At 41.1% G+C, this 16,995-nt stretch overlaps 2 protein-coding genes across 4 annotated transcripts in view; both read right to left on the bottom strand.

The window, feature by feature from the left end:
• LOC128895501 (uncharacterized) overlaps positions 1–16,995 on the bottom strand; it is a 66,686-nt gene that overhangs the window by 17,869 nt on the left and 31,822 nt on the right. The window lies entirely within an intron of this gene.
• LOC128895511 (interferon regulatory factor 2-binding protein 2) lies at positions 697–15,516 on the bottom strand. Its single transcript, XM_054158170.1, has 5 exons — positions 14,022–15,516; positions 4,582–4,733; positions 3,953–4,139; positions 3,450–3,694; positions 697–2,634 (listed from the first exon to the last, which is right to left on the bottom strand). Exons 1-5 carry the CDS (start codon positions 14,731–14,733, stop codon positions 2,494–2,496), a joined length of 1,437 nt encoding a protein of 478 aa, XP_054014145.1. The 5' UTR covers positions 14,734–15,516; the 3' UTR covers positions 697–2,493.

Raw genomic sequence — 16,995 nt, 5'->3', positions numbered from 1 at the left:
TGCGATTGTTTCAAACTGTTTATAAAATACCGCGTTGCGTCACCGTGTGCTTAACACGAGGCTAAGGTGATGCAGCGCGGTATGTTTTGCATCGTGCACCGCGCATTGAAATGCAAATTCTGCTTCGTTCTTTGGCTCGTGTAACTCACATTAATTTCTTATCTATTTGTTTGAGGACGTTATTGCGAGAAAAAAAAACCAAGGACTGCTGCATTCGACACCAGTTTGATACCTTGAATAAATACTTGGCAATTGATATATATTCATATGTATCACCTAAATGAAGTGGACAAAAAAAAAAAAAAAAAAGAAGAAGAAGAAGAAGAATACTTAACTAAACCTATACGATATAAGAATTCATAAAGAGAAATTTACGAGAGAGACACGAAATAGTTGCATCGAAGTCGAATACGAAATTTAAAAACCGATCGTGGTATATTTAGCGTTAACGAGTACACGCGCAGTGTGCAATTGTTTCGCGTCGTTTTAGAGAACGCTGCGTCCACATTGGGCTCGTAATCCGCGTTTAGCCCTAACCTCGTTCGAAACAATATTATCAAACGACGCCCCCGATCTACGAAGAAACGATCTCAAGTTCCGCGTCGGCAAATCAACGCGTTTCGAATACAAGAGAGCGTAGAACTTGAGAGTCCAGGCGGCGCGCGCGCGCGGTTTTCGTTGATGATTTTTCTTCGATCGCCGCTCACCCCCCCCCCTCCCCCCCTCAAACTTATCGTCATGTGCCGATCCGTTTTGTACAAATACGTTATATACAAAATGGAGCTGCTCGCAGCTCGAAAATTCTCCTGCAAGAACTCTATGTCTGCTTTCTCGCCTTTCTTCTTTTTTTCACTTTTTTGTTTATTCTCCATTAATTTTTTTTTGCTTCTTTTTTTTTTTACGTTTTAGACATAGCGAGTGTATGGTTCCTATTCGACGGGCGTTACCTTTTCTTTCCATCGGCAGAAATGAAAAACCAAAAGGCCCTCACTTAAAGTCTAGCGATTAACTAAAGGCGAAAGTGGACGTTACCGCGATCGGATATGTCGATCCGTGAAGAATGACTGGATTAGAACGATGCTCGCCTCAGTTACTCCCATGCCCTTCCTCGCTCTAACAATGTTCTCCGAGTTTTTTTTTTTTTTTTTTTTTTTTTAAATCTTTTGTAATTACGAGTTTCACCAGAGATGCACACAACGGATATTCGCGAGATTTCTCGTGAAAGAAACGAAAATTGAAAAAAAAAAAGGAAATATATGTACGTATGTATATTTATATAACACGCGTTCTCTTAAAAACGACACGGTTTTTGGACGCGAGAATCCGAAACACGAGAAAAGAAGTAGACGAAAAAAAAATAAAAAAAAAAAAAAATATAAATAATAATTTAATAGATCACACGCAAAAACGAATGCAAATATGCTCTTTTGTACATTTAAAAATGGTTACTCCTTTAGTCGTAAGTTTTATTAATAACATGGTATGTACACATATACACAATGTACAAGAAAAACCCGTACGCTGGGTCAGAATATGTCCGCCGTGTTGTAGTTTCCATATCGTACAACGAGTGTGTAACAGTAGAAAGAGTATACAAATAAAAGATTAGAAAAGGACAACCGTCGTTCCTTGCCCGACGGTTAACACGCTGCTAACCAACCTCTCGATTGACCCGTGATTTTACGCGGTGCAGCGTGGGTACAAATAAAGTACAATACAACCGCCCAACTTCGCGCGATATCGAGTGTTTCTTGTTTGTTTGTGGGTGGGTGGGTGGGTTGTGTATGTCTGTAAAGTACGTTCGCGTGTGTGTATAGAAGTCTGTGTCTGTGTGTAGAGGTTTGTATACGTGTACAAAGGTCTACGTGACTGTGTGTACGTTTGTATTTTCAAAAGAAAGAGTAAAACGCAAGAACGTTCGCGATACAACAAACAAATAAAGGCGATCCCGCCTAAGTACAAACCCAAACTCAACTCTCCGCGACTTTTCTCCGCCTTCGTATTCGTTACACATTCGCTCTCCAGCCCCCCCTCGTCTCTCAAAAAATGACCACGTTTTTTTTTTTCTTCTCCTTTATTCCTCGCGTATTTAACCGTTCTACGATAATCCCATATGTACACGTGTGCAGGACCGATGCCAGCGCGCAAAAATGCCAAAGACTTCTTCTCAAGACCAGTCGAAAACAATTCGATCGAACGTAAAGACGTTCGATCGAGAACAATTGAGTTGCCTCCGTGAATCGAAAAAAGTCCAAGCGACGAAAGCTTGGAAACTCAAATCGTCCACTTTCCCTGACAACGTCGACAATCTCCCGTGATAATCCAATTTACACCGACAAACGTCTTTGGCTCGAGTCGATTATGTTGGCCCACACCGCCAACATTGATCACCATTACCAAAACTATTTTCGGTGAACCTTCACGGTTCCACCATGATACCCCTCTCGACGAGGGTGCAAAATTTGAGCCCCGATTAAACTCTAACGAGAATCTTTAAGTTTCTCTCTCCTTCTTTACTTTCAGACCAGAGCCCGTGGTGTCGTCGCCCAGGATCGTGGCTATCTCGCCTTGCATGAACGCCCATGGCACTTGGCTGTTCGCCAGCGGACACTTCTCGCCGCTTGGACAATAAACCTGCAACGAGACGAGTCATCGTCGTATTAGGTTCTCGTGCGACCGATGAATGGCTCGAGTTTTGGAGGGGATACACCAGGCTTGAGAGTTCCAAAAATTCTGCGGCGATAAACTTTTCGAGAAACGCGAATACTTGGACATGATGTCAGTGGCGGCCGTACATAGAGGCGAAATAGGGTCTCGCATAATTTTATTGTAATTTTCTTTTCTTTATCGTTTAATATTGAAAAATTCTATTGTTCAAAATATTTGTCTAGGAAGTATTAGGATATATTCCTAGTTATATTCAAATCAATATGCACAATGCTTTTAATTTTCTACGGGAGATATTTTTGACAAGGGCTTTGCAAACCATTTGCCTTCCACTGCCTGGTGCAACCCCTTAACACTGGAACTAGCATTCGCTCAAATATTGTCTCTCGTGTATACTACTTTAACTTTGAAACAGAGAGTAAAGAGGCGAATTAACACGTTGATCGCCACTTCACCCATACATGAGTGACAGTGCTTTTCACTCATGAACAAACGAAATTAATTCTGAATGTTAAGTATCAAAGAAAAGAAATTTGAATGAAATTCTTAAACTTCGACGAAGTTGTAAAAATAGATGCTACAGTAAATGTTTGATCATGTAGTTTTCAATAGTCTGGAAACGAAACTTAATCACAGTAGAAATTTTCAGGAGTATTAATCTGGCAGTCAACGTGTTAACGGATCGACATCTACTTAGTTCCTTATTTCAATCATTTGTCAATGATACAGTGATTTTAAAAACAAATCCAAAGCAATACTCTAGAGTACGAGATAAACCTTACCTCTGAGCCAGCGCCCTGTCTCTTTATGCTCTCCCGGCTGCAAGGGAAGCAGAATTTGTGGTGCGTCATGCTGGGGCACTGAACGAAGTGCGTATCTTCGAGACGTTCTTGACACAGTGTACATTTCAGTATCGGCGCCGACACTTGCTCGGCCCCGGCGACCTGGGCGACTGCTCCTTCTGTCGATGTTGTCACTGTCGTCGACGATACGTGCCTTGAACCGCTGGACCTCCTACCCGACGGTCCTGTAAACGAACAATCGATATCGCTTAGTATCTCTAAATATTCTTGACAATAGAATAACGTAACGCAAACAAATCCTTCTACCGAACTACAGACTTGAACTACAGCACAGACTTATTGAAACTCATTTTTCTGCGGCAAGCTCTATGGGCTACTGTTTGAAGGCTGAAATTACCAGCCAAAAACGTTACACAAGTATCTATGTAATGAATTTTAATAATTCTATGCATACAAGCGACATTATCCCAACTGATATTTACCTGAGCTGTTGGGGCTGTGTTGCGAACCCCTTGAGGTGCTGCGTTGCTGGGCGTTTGCAGCAGTAGTCGGTGGGCTTCTGCTGGTCGGGCTGGGATTATTCGGTTGTTGTGGCACTGATTCGGGCGACGCCAGGTTGTCAGCAACGGACATGAGCGCTGCCATAGGGGACGGTCCATTCGTTGAACCCTGAAGGGCAAACTTACGTTCAATTTGCATGCTATATGAACATAAACGCCTATAATTAAAATATCTGAGAAATCATTAACGCTAAACCTACCAACGTTCATTTCTAACTAATGGGTGTTGGTAATGGTTGTGAAAAAATTTGTGGTGTTTACGGACAAGATGGTCTATCAAAATTTTAATGTCAAAGATGCATCACGTTGTGGTCGACCAATCACGGAACGATGGCGATGAAATCATGCAAATGGTTGAGAAACGCCACCAACTTTTTCGAATAGCCAATATTTCTATCGCGATGGGACGACTAGTTTTAAACGTACTTTTCTCAGTTAAATGCAAAAATGTTTTACGTGGAACTAAATTGAATAATGCGTTCGTATATTACATACAAGAACTGTATAAAAAAATGTTGAAAACGATCTTTGACGTATATGCTCTTAATTACCTGGTGATGATTCGACTGTGAATTATCATTGGAACCCTCCTGCGCCGGTGGTGGCGGTGGCGGAGGGCTCGTTCGTGGACGAAGAGGGGAACCTCCGCCATTCGCTGCCACATTTCCTGGCGCCAACGGAATAGACGGGCCAACGTACGCCCCTGAAAATCAAACAGTTCAATGCATCTTTACGCCAACATTCCAAGACAAGGATTCTTAACCATTGTGCCTTTGCATCGTACTTTGCAACGGTGTCGATGAAAATGAATGCAAAAATTTTCAATCGAATCATTTATCTATCATCGAACCGTGCCGCGAGCTTAAAAAGGGGTTAAGAATCGCTGTCCCAAAACGATCTACCGCACACGAATACGAACGCGACCGAGAGCGATTGCCAATCGTCGAAAATCCAAATATCGTCTCGTAAGTTTATTTTCATCTGGCCGTTTACATTTTTCATGAAAATAATCTACGCTAACATTTCCTGCTGTGCAGCTTTTAATAAGGCAATGATTCAGATGCGAGGACAGAAATAGATATCCTTTGCCCTCGCCGTGGCGAGCACGTAGCGATTACGCTTAACGAAACCAAGCGGAGGGATTTTATTATCCATCGGTACAGGGACCTCGTTTTCTACAGGTCTTAAAACATCGGAGGGACGACTAACGGCCGACTTTCGAACATTGGAAGGAGATGGAGTTATCAGCTGTCCGTTAAGTCGAACGAATTTCAATATTACCGAGAGATTTATATTCCAGAGAACACGACGATCAAGGAACAAGACGTGCCATCGACAAACGCCGGCTGTTTACGGAATGCTTTTCGTGACTTATTTATTTTTCATGACCGAGATCGTCGCTCGCACACCACAGAATGTAGAGTATTACTGGTGTTTGGATACGAGAAGACATGGCGAGGTTACGACTTTGATATTTGTTTACGAATCCCTTCCACTTGGTACTGAATTGGATGATATTAGGTGTAGAAATTAATTCTGTACCATAACATTCGATTAAGTGAAATTATTTACTCGTCACTTCCAAGTTCTCGATCTGATATATTGATCGCAATGAATCTATACGTAACCCAAGTCTTAGCCTTCTATTATTTGTTAGAATAAAAAGAACAAAATTAATTAGTGTGATACTACGTCGTTACTAATTTGATTACAAGAATGTATAGTTTACGAAACATCGTGCCACTGTTGGAACGCAGTACTGGTACTTTAAATTGTTAATTTGTGTTTAATTCCATCGGCGAACATAACCATGCCGACATTTCAATCGTCTATTTAATATTTCATGAAAACGTGATCCGTTGTCTCGCTCGAAAGAGCGTTCTTCGTTCGGTGAATCAATTATACGTTAAGAAAGGTCAACAAACAACAGTCGTTTACTTTCTTCGATATATTACAAACTCTTACGTCAGCGTTTAAAATTCTCGAAGAATATTAATGTTTCGTATACAGATAACCGTAGAAAAATAAAGCACGTTTATGTAAAGTCTATTCGGTTCGACAAACGTGAACTAACAATTCTTTAAAACTTCAGATTAACTTTCAAAGTATCGGTCTCGTTCCGTGGAAGTTGAATTTCCATAAAATATGCAACATCGGAAATAATTTTATCCGTTCGGTTTTATCGATGCTACGCAATGGAATTTACTGACAACACTCTACTTCTCGATTATCGTTCAATTATTTTTCTCGCCGATGTTTACACGGTTCCGAACCCCCGTACGGAGAAACGCATTCCCCCAGCGACAGATAAGCGCGAATCGATATTAAAAAGCACGGTTTCGTCACGTTCTACGGAGGACCGTGACATGCGATGTCTCGATATCCAGCTATTCCAGTGCAACCCAGCATCGGCACGTACCTACCCCCACCATCCAACCAGTGCGCAGTGCTGGCTTTGACAAGTTGGTCGCCACGTCACCAGAACGATTGGCTTTTTCGTTAAAGAATCAAGAGATTATATATAATAAATTCGTGCCATCTTGCATTCAGTTCATTTTTCTGCTTTATTATTTTTAAAATAAAGGTTTCTGAATTCTGAGGGCGAGGTGTTCGATCGATCTGGTATGGATTTGAGAATTTGGCGATGTTGCAAAAATAAATACTACAAGAAATGTCGTTAAGCATAGAAATGAACCATGGTGCTTTCGTATTCAATCATTTATAACCCTAGTTTAAGTAGAAACATTTAATCGTCGTTTTATTAGTATACAGGGTGTTCCAAAAATGTTGTAACACCTTGGAAGGGGTGGTTCGGGAGGTGATTTGAAACAACTTTTTCCTTAGCGAAAATGTTGTCAGAGGTTTCGTTGAAGAGATATTAACGGAAAACACTGACCAATCAGAGCGCGAGTATGCCGGTTGAGAGTAGGTTACGCGCTAGCCGGCTTCGCTCATACGCTACCGCGGGCGCTCCAACGGCATCCTCGCGCTCTGATTGGTCAGTGTTTTCCGTTAATATCTCCTTTACGGGGGCGTATATACGCTCTTCACAATCATAAGGTTAACACGAGTTAGAAGGTGGCGCCTAAATTGGGAGTTGCACCTGGGCGCCAGTCATTCCGCTGTCGTCCCTGCGCGCGAGTCACCGAGGTCTCTCGAGTAGAGAGAGCGTGGTCTACCATCGAGAAGCCGTGTGACCGGTACTTTTCCGTGACGCGACTTTGATAGAGCAAGGACCGCTGCTGGCGTCCCTCTATCTATCTCGAATCATGCGAAGAGAACGTAGGCCTGATGGAGGAAGCGAAGGGAAAGAGTAGGCGCACGCTGGATCCCAAGGAGCAAGATCGGAGGGAAAGAAAACGCATGCGCGGGTTTTATAACAGACGACATCGCATCGTGCAACGTAGGCGGTTGGCTTAGTCACACTTTTGCGCTTTGTATACAGGGTGAGGCGTTTCAGACAGGCCACCTGAATAACTCGTTTACATTCGGCGATAGACCAGTGGCACGTTTCACCTACATGGAGTCCGAGACTAAATGGAATATGGGAATTTCTTTGACACATTGGCTGCCAGGCAAACTCGTCAACATTTCTACTAGCTTAAAATTTTGTCACGATACAATCAAAAATTAAATAATCCAACATTCGTCGTGGTAATTAGACTTTTAACCGCGCCAAATTCACGAATACTATATTTATCTTCGTTAACGTCTCACCTTCGAAAGAAACTTCCGAATGCAGAATATTTTTAAAGCCCTCTTCTCATTTTACCGAGATCGTGAAAGAACCAAATTATACGACGTAAATGAAATGTTTCAACCAGAACAATAAGTCGGAAATATTGGGTTGTCCAGATAGTTCGTGCCAATTTTTAAGAAACATTCACAGACACGTTTGAATTTCGATATATATTTATTGAATTATATATATATACCATTTTGTTCCACAATTTTTCCACCTTTTGTTTTCAACCGATATATTCAGACCTGTACCGCCTACTAAAAATCGGCATGGACTTTCCAGACAACCCAATAGTAACGAAAAATTTAACCCCGAATGTCTAATTTATACATGTCGCAAGAGTTTAGTCTATATCTATAGAAGTTAAACCATTTTTACATTAACTGAAAGGGTATCGTATCTACGTATTCAATTTTATAGATAACATTAGAAAGGCAATGACGGAACGAGTATCAGTGCAAGCCAATACAGTTGTTAACCGGTCGATCATAGAATGGCCTTGTTTCGAAAGTATAACCCTCCGTGCGTTTTGTCGACGTCGCCGTCAACACCCGTTCACGGTTGACGTCTCTCTACATAGTGCACGGAGAGTTTATTCTTAGGTTACGTTTAGGAACACGGAGATAACCTTGATGAATCGTTAATGAATCGAGGAAACAACACCATTCGCGTCACGGCTAGCTAAATGTCACGTTAAAATAACAGCACTTATTTGACTTTCTGGTACTGTCCGAAACAAAAGAAAACGTTGGTCTTGAGAACACGAAACGTTCACGACAGATTTTCATGCATCGAATTTAACGCTGTTTTAATTGAAACTCCGTGTCACCCGTTAGCGGATGACGTGGAGATCAACGTGATACTTTCTACATCTAATATTTACCATTCGAATGAAAATTTGCCCACCTAACCCAAGTTCCATGACGGCGTTTGCGACACCCCATATAAAATACGACGAGGAGACACGCGAGACGGGACGAGCGCGATAATCGACCAGTGACGTAGACACCGAAGCCGATGTGTACATGCCCCTCTAGTATCTGTACGCGATCGATGGAGCATAGTCGAGAACTCGCCAAGCGTGGCCGATCATTTCGAAACACGACTCATGGCGCGTTCTCGTTACTACCGTTGATGACCGTCGTTTCTCACCCGTCTCTCCATCGTACGTGCACACGTTTCCATCAATACAGGGTGTCCCAAAAATGTTGTAACACCTTGGAAAGGGTGGTTCGGGAGGTGATTTGAAACAACTTTTTCTTTAGCGAAAATGTTGTCCGAAGCTTCGTTGAGAAGATATTAACGAAAAACACTGACCAATCAGAGCGCGAGTATGCCGGTTGAGCATAGGCTACGCGCTAGCCGGCTTCGCTCATACGCTACCGCGGGGGCTCCAACGGCATCCTCGCGCTCTGATTGGTCAGTGTTTTTCGTTAATATCTCCTCAACGAAGCATCGGACAACATTTGCGCTAAGAAAAAAGTTGTTTCAAATCACTTCCCGAACACACCTCTTTCAATGTGTTACAACATTTTTGGGACACCCTGTATATCAAACCGATCAATCACTCGAAATCAACACGACACGTTTTAATCGTATAATCGATACGAATCGAAGCGCAATTCCGAAAAGCTACCGACTTTATTGCATAATTCTTATTGGTTATTAGGTTAGAACGTACCAAATTCATCCGTTTTTAATTTGTTTAAAATCGTTTAAAACTGTGATTTGATTTTATAACTTCCTGATCAATTTATGATAAATGTACCTTGAAAAGACGTAAAATTAATTTCTATGCGTAGAACGTTATCCCTTTCGTGTCGAACGATATATCTATGTCACTATGCGTGTGAAAATGACAAATTTTAAGAAACTTGAAAAACGAATTCGCTAGTTTGGAATATAGGATCTCGTGTAGTATATTCCTGTAGTATATTCAAACTTTTTTTAGAAAATTGCCGTTACGTAAGCCTTGATACATTTACTCTGCATTAGGGAGAATGGGAGTGCTCTAGACGCAACTTAGCTCCCTTCGCAGAGGAAATTGAGTGACGGGAGAATGCAATGCGCATAGGTAAAGTGAAATGAGCAATAAATTTGAATAGTCTGACAGGGAGAATAAGGTACGGCTGGACACATAACTGCGCGCGGAACTACACCGTCTCGACAATTTTTAACGCGATAAGAACACGAGGACATTCGCATTTGTCGCGTCTGCCTGTTACTATAAATATATTTGAAAACAAAGTTAGATAAAAATTTCGAATAAAAACAACTGTTTATCTGTTACACTTCCCATTAAACGCAATGAAACTACGATAAATATTATATAAATACTTCACAGTGAACAAATAAATAGATCTTTACACGTTCATTTTATTTGCCGTCAAATACTGATCACGGCTGTATTAAAATTTTACGTACAATGATCAGACTGTGGTTTTATGCATTTATGATATGAATTAATACAATATATATGTAGTAAACATAGCCAATAGGTATGCGCACTTATGTAAAACGAAATATCACATTATTATTGTATTAATCAATATACTATCAATATATAATTAATCAATATATTCTACATACGTTATACAAATTTTTTGTTTTACTTCGTAAATGCATCAAATTGGCAGTCTAATAATAATGGCAAAAAAATACAAAATACTGTGTTGTACAATTTGACGATTCAAGGATAGAACTACGATTATCGTTTCCTGTAAAACGCAAGTTTGAAAAAAATAAAAATGATAAACGATGTTTTGGGCTTTCAAAAAAATTCTGTCACAAGACATGTTTATTTCCAGACCTTAATCTTCGTCAGCGGTTAACTATTTTTATCGAAACGCGCGTACGTAAATTGTGAATTATCTTTTAAACGGAAACGCCACCCTCGGGGATAAAAAAAAAAAACCACCATGAATAGTGGAAATTTATTTTCGATAAAAAAACGGGGGGGGGGGATACACACGCGAAAGATGTTCTCGAAAACATTGATAAAAATATATAGCGCAAGATGTGTGCGATTCTTCGATCAAAGAACTCTTCCCTCGAACAATTCACAAAGTTGAACACACTTTCTTCATTGGGTAACGGTTAAAAACTATTTCCACCATTAACAGTTAATCGCAGCCTTCTAAATGGAGATAAAATATGAATTTTTACACCGTACAGGTATTAATTCCCGTGAAAATTCCCCGATCTAGTAAAAGAAACGACGCTTAAGGACCGTTAGGTTTACCAAACGGAATCCATCGACGCTTCATTCTTCGTACGATCGTTTAAAGCCATAATAATAACTATTAATTGCAGTCATTTAAAGATACTAACGGTTTAAGGTCAGGTAACAGAAAAATAACTGAAGCGAGGTAAAACCGACCATGCTATTTCCGTTACTTCGCTAAAGTATTCTTCTTTAACGCATTTACGACTTTGAATCGACTATAATCGTCCCGTAGAAATGTATTTCACCCATAAACGAACCGAGGACAATTGTCCAGCCGAATTACGAATGGTCGCTGCAGCGAGTCCATTCGATAACCGTAAACACACGCGTTAAGGTCGAATTAGAAAGTGGCCAGTGTCGAAATAACGGTCGATGACCAAGGTCAGCCCGACTGTGGGTAGGTACGTGCGGGCAACACAAACGCGAAGTGAACCGACTCCGAGCAACGTCAACCTCTTCGTCAATGAGCAATGTTCAAACGAAAAACAGCGCAAGAAAAAAGGGGGTCACGCTACAGTTACCTTCGCGATGCAGCAAAATGTCGCAGCTCCACGGGCTCGAAACCGGTTTTCCAGAAAGTATCACACCGACGCGATCGAATTAACGCGAAGAACATAACTTCGCGCAAAGAGGCAGGGAGCTTTGCAAAACTTTCTTGATATTCGAAGCTTTAAGTACGGCGAACTGCCTTATAATAAGAAAGTAAGGTAATTATAGAGAACAGGTACATCCTCACCGATTTATATATATATATGTTGTAGAAATCAACATTTTGAACAACTTTTTCCTATACATACAGTGACTCTCAGAAATATTCGGGCACCAGTGTATGGTTAGCTTTATGGCTTAATATCATAGTTATTAAAAAAGGAATCGTCTTCGTTACTTTTTCCAATAATAAACCATTTATTAACATTGTTAAAGATTTACCTGTTCTCTATAATTACAAAAAGTAATCTTTGCTTCGCTCAGTAGTTTCTCCTCTGTGTAAAAATGTTCAATAAATGCTGCCGAGTGTGATACACCAGTGTAAACACAGTTTACGTTCGTTCGGTAAAATACGATATTTGACAGAGAAAAGCGTGGAAAAAGATGGAAACGGTTGTAACGTACACAAAGAGTTCTAGTTCGTTACGAATCGTTGATGAAATTACGCTGTGAAAATGTTCCCCAACATCGATGTGATTTGTATTAAGCAACAACGGTCTCATTCATTGTATCTAAATATACCGTGTGACGTCATTCGATTGGACGTCACGCCGGCGGCACTCGGTGGTATCTTTTGGTCGTCCTATCACGTGCTCAACGTACGTCTCTCCCTTTATACGCGTTTGGACGACTGTCCCAATGAAGGAACTTGCCCGAGAAACAGAGAAAGATGGTAGATGGCTACGCCAAGACGATCGTAGTAAGAGGAAAGAGAAGAAGGGAGAGCGCGTAACTTCCTTTAACCGCGATGATTCTACGAAGTCTAAAGGCTGAGCACGCGTTTTCCACACACGCATGCTCTTTTCTCTTGCCAGATGGCCACGCGCACGACCGAAACGCATTCCTATTTTTACTACCAACCGATAACACGAGAAAGAAACGTTCGCTTCGAAAATTAAGGTGTCGCTTTAATACGGACGTGGAAGATTAAAATCGAGCTAACAGCATCGGCAAAATCCACTCTAGATAAACGTTTCGTGTAATGAGTAAAAGATAAACATTCTTTATCGGTTATTCCTTGAATAACAATTTTTAACTCGAATTATGAAATAAATTAGCTTGATCAAGAAAATGAGGGAAGATCTTCTTGGACAACCTAGTATTTTACGATGAATATACAAATATATCGGGTGTAGAAATTATTTCTTTGCCTCTTTATTCGATAATCTATAACTCTCGAATTTTAGTGACCATCAAATTGTATTTATTGTCATTCTTTTGTAATTACTGTAATTACCAAGTGCACTTGTAATTTGTTAGAAGAATAATAATACGCAAAAATGTATGGCTATGTATATTAAATATCTCTACTTAAACTAGAGTTGTAAATTGTTAAATACAGAGACACAGTATTAATTTCTACACATGATAACATACCCGTTCGATTTCGTTATTCATAAATGGAATAAAATTTCGCCCATCTCTAACCAGTGGCCATTGAACATTCCGATGATGTGAAATTTCTTCGAACTACCAAGAATATTTATAACCTATCTTCCAACAGTTGTATTCCCGACTAAAGTTAAGGAAGATTCGATTGTAGATTTTCAAGGAACTACAATTTTAGTTCTTCTGTATAATTTCATCGAAAACGTGCATTAAGATCGCATTCGTACTTTGGAGCTTTTAGATTTTGTAATTTAATTAAATTTTAATCCAATGATGCCTCTACTTCCTACGAATTACCGTATCCTATTTTTCAAAAATTATTCAACTGCCCCCACTAAAACGAAAGAAACGAAAGCTACAGCAAGAAATGTACCGCTTCGTGATCGTATCGTATCCGAAATCTTTCAACACAGACCGTACGCACGGAAATAAAATTCAGCTAAGAACGATGAAATCGAGACACAGCCAGATGTAGAAGAAACATTACGCGTAGAAATGAATTCTCTGCCTTTCTAAGGAAAACGTTTCATCCGCGTATAAAGAAACCAACAAAGAGGAAGACAACTTTAAATCTTTCCTCGAGTAACTATTTCTATTTAAACTACATGTATTAGGTTGTCCCGAAAGTTTCTTTCGCGAGTTGCACTCAATTATTTCGTATGGTCGTGTTTATATAAATAGACAATCTAATTTCATAGATATTCACGTTGTAACAGTAATGGAGAAAAATGAATCGTACACAATTCAATAATGTAACATTAGACATAAAATATCGTGCATGTATTACTTATTAATAAATCGAAAGAAACTTTTCGGACAACCTAATACAAAGACGATGGAATGTAAAATGGCACAGAATGAATTTCTACAGCAAATATGTATAGAAATCGAGTAGCCAGATTGGTCCTCTGTGTAAGTTGACTCACCATTGGCCTTGAATGTAGTGGCAGTCTCGAAACTGGGTGCTCTCACAGGATGCTTCTCTTTGGTTCGATCCTGAACATAACTGACGGCGAGGCTTACAGCTGGCAAGGATTCGCCCCTGGTCAATGGCGGTCTAACCGGATGCTGTTCTTCCAAGGAAAGCCTCTTCTCCGCGTGTTCGTCTTCGTCGATGGTGGATATACCCCGCTTGAGCTGTGCGATGCCTCTGTTGTGGCTGAGGTTCACGTGATGTGCCACAGCGGCTAGGTGGGCGTTCGGAATTCTCACGTTATTGCTCCTCATGCCATTAGCGATTTCGTGAGTTTCCTCGTGTTGCCGCGAGATCTGTTGCCTGGTGGTGCCGGAATTGAATTCCGTGATGGAGTTACGATGGTGAAGTTGCGAGTAGCCGGCGATATTGTGATGCCTCGAATGGCTCTGACCAGTATTCTGTATCGGTAGAACATCCAAATTAGTGGCGCCGTTGTGTTCCGTGTGCCCGGTAGTTCTGTAACCCTTGGACGTCGACGATCTGGCTTCTTGAAAGCCGTGAGCCTTCTTCATCTGCTTGGCAGATTCCAATACCAGGTCTATCCTGTCGGCGCCTTCGTAATTCACGCAACCGCGGCACACGGGCTCCGAATAGTCCATGATCATGGCCCAAGGCATCCTGGGCAGATCGCACAAGTAGCACTGCGTTCTCTTCCCCATCATTTTGCTGTACTGCTTCGTCCGTGAATATTCGACGGAATCACAAAAAATACGTACAAGTCGATAATATCACTCACATCCACTTTAAACACGTCTATTATCCTGTTTCTGGATTTTCCCACGCGCACGAACGAACCGGGCACCAAGTCGATTTTGTTTACAGCATTCTCGAGGCTCGAGGTAACCTCACCGCGTATAAACACCACACAGAAACCAACTTCACTACCGAGAAAAGAAATCCACTCGATGTGTTTGGCCGAGCTTAGCGAAAACAACCGATTCGTTCGACTGCTCGACGCACCGAGTTTCTCGCGTTTATTCTTTTCACTCGAGTGCCGTGGGGGCTACATGGATCGAGACACGGCGAAACGACGCTTCGAGAGTTCGTCGATTATTCGCGAGCGCGTATTACTGGCCGCTCGAAGCGAGCTACGCGCCGTAGAGGCGGAGCAGAGAAAAAAGAACAACTGCGATTCTCGGACGCTCGGATATTTTTGCCCACAACTTACAACTGCGGTGATCGGTCGATCGTGATCGACTAATGACTAAGTCATTAGTGTAACGCACGTACGCGCGCTGACAAAACCCGGGGAAATCGTATTCTAGGTTAAACACGAGACACGAAGTAAATGGTATGCGGCGCGTACACGACGTGTGTGCTCTCGCTCGCCTAGTTGCCGTACGAGGAGACGAACGCTCGAGAATGCGGTGGTAAAGCGGAGCTACGGGTGTCGCTCTCCCCCCACCCTCCTCCTCCTCTGGCCACTAGTTCCTTTCTCCTCGCCCCACTACCCCGCCACAGGGTCCATGATTCGACCAACGACGACGACGACGACACAACGACTAGCTACGACGCGCTCCGCCAATCGGGCGTTGTGGCGTCATGGTGCGTGACGTCATAATCGCGAAGCTGCGCATGCGCACCGCCGGATGCCCTAGGGGGACACGTAGTCAGCGACCGGGACTCTGAGCGCGAACAGACCGATAAAGAGAGAAAGGCCAATGAGAAAATAAGATGGCGATAGCACACGCGCGCGCACTCACTCCCTCTACCCGCTTTTTGCAACCAGAGGTCCGCTTTACACTCGAGAAAATTCTACTAACGAACTTGGTCGATTTTACTGAACACGGATGGATCTTAACACTTTTAATTTAATAATATCTCGTATATGATATCGATTCGTTCAAATTCGATTACGTTAAAGTTGAAAAATGTTTAATCAAAACATTACGTAGAAAAACTAATTTACGAAATTTTGTATCTTATTGAACCGCGACGATAACGTCGTAATACTTATTGTAAATACCATACGTTACGTTAATCAAAATTGTTTAAACTATAATTCGTGTACTTATACATTTTTTATAATAATAATAATAATTTCAATTCTTCGTAATTTCATCATTTCAAGATGAAAATACGACTTCGTAATCCTAACGCCGATGTTGTAACGTTTAATCTATTTTATCGAGATTACATTCGTCGTAAACCGATAACTAGATATAATTTTTCAAAAAGAACTTATAAATGGTAATCTTGAATGACATAAACAATGACTTATTCATACCATAACACGAGCCTAACGATCACATGATGGCGTGCTATTTTATCGGGGTTTCTTTCGCGATAAGGGAATACGCGATACATAATGGTAACAGGAGGCTTGGCATATACATAACAATTTGTTCGATTATTAATTACGATGCGATTGTTACAACAATGAAGTATACGTAAACGAAATTGTAGGTTATGGTCGGTAGATAACTGAAAGAAAACGTATCGTTCTTCGACTTCTTTGTTTGTTAAATATTTTACATATTTACAGCGAATCCTGTCTAACAGACGTCTCCCGGTTATTAACAAAAATGAGAGGTATATATAAATTTAAGATAAATTTCTCCTGTAAAACAAAATCGAAAAGTCCTTCGTCATTTTGCAATTTAAAGCTTCGTTGGCCAGATATAATCACTTAAAAGTTTATCATTTGCCTTTCGGTGCGCGCCATTTATAACCTAGTCAGCTGATCGCGCAGGCCACGTATATGGGAACATCGTAAAATTGTAAAAGCTGATCGTATACCGGCACGATTAACAACGGTCTCGTGAAGGAAAGAGCGAGATAAGATAGTAGCATTACTTTATCGGAAAACGTATTAAATTATGTTATCTTTTCGTCATCTTTTTTCTGTAGGTACGCGCGATATCCGGCTCGATTTTATATTTCGTTCGAGCGAAGCCTGATAAAGACTTTACGTAATCTGTAGC

This window comes from Hylaeus anthracinus, unplaced genomic scaffold (genome assembly GCF_026225885.1).
Source record: "Hylaeus anthracinus isolate JK02 unplaced genomic scaffold, UHH_iyHylAnth1.0_haploid 5, whole genome shotgun sequence".
Lineage (NCBI taxonomy): Eukaryota > Metazoa > Arthropoda > Insecta > Hymenoptera > Colletidae > Hylaeus > Hylaeus anthracinus.
Note: the sequence above shows the minus strand (reverse complement) of the source record. Positions and strands in the feature narration are given on the sequence as shown.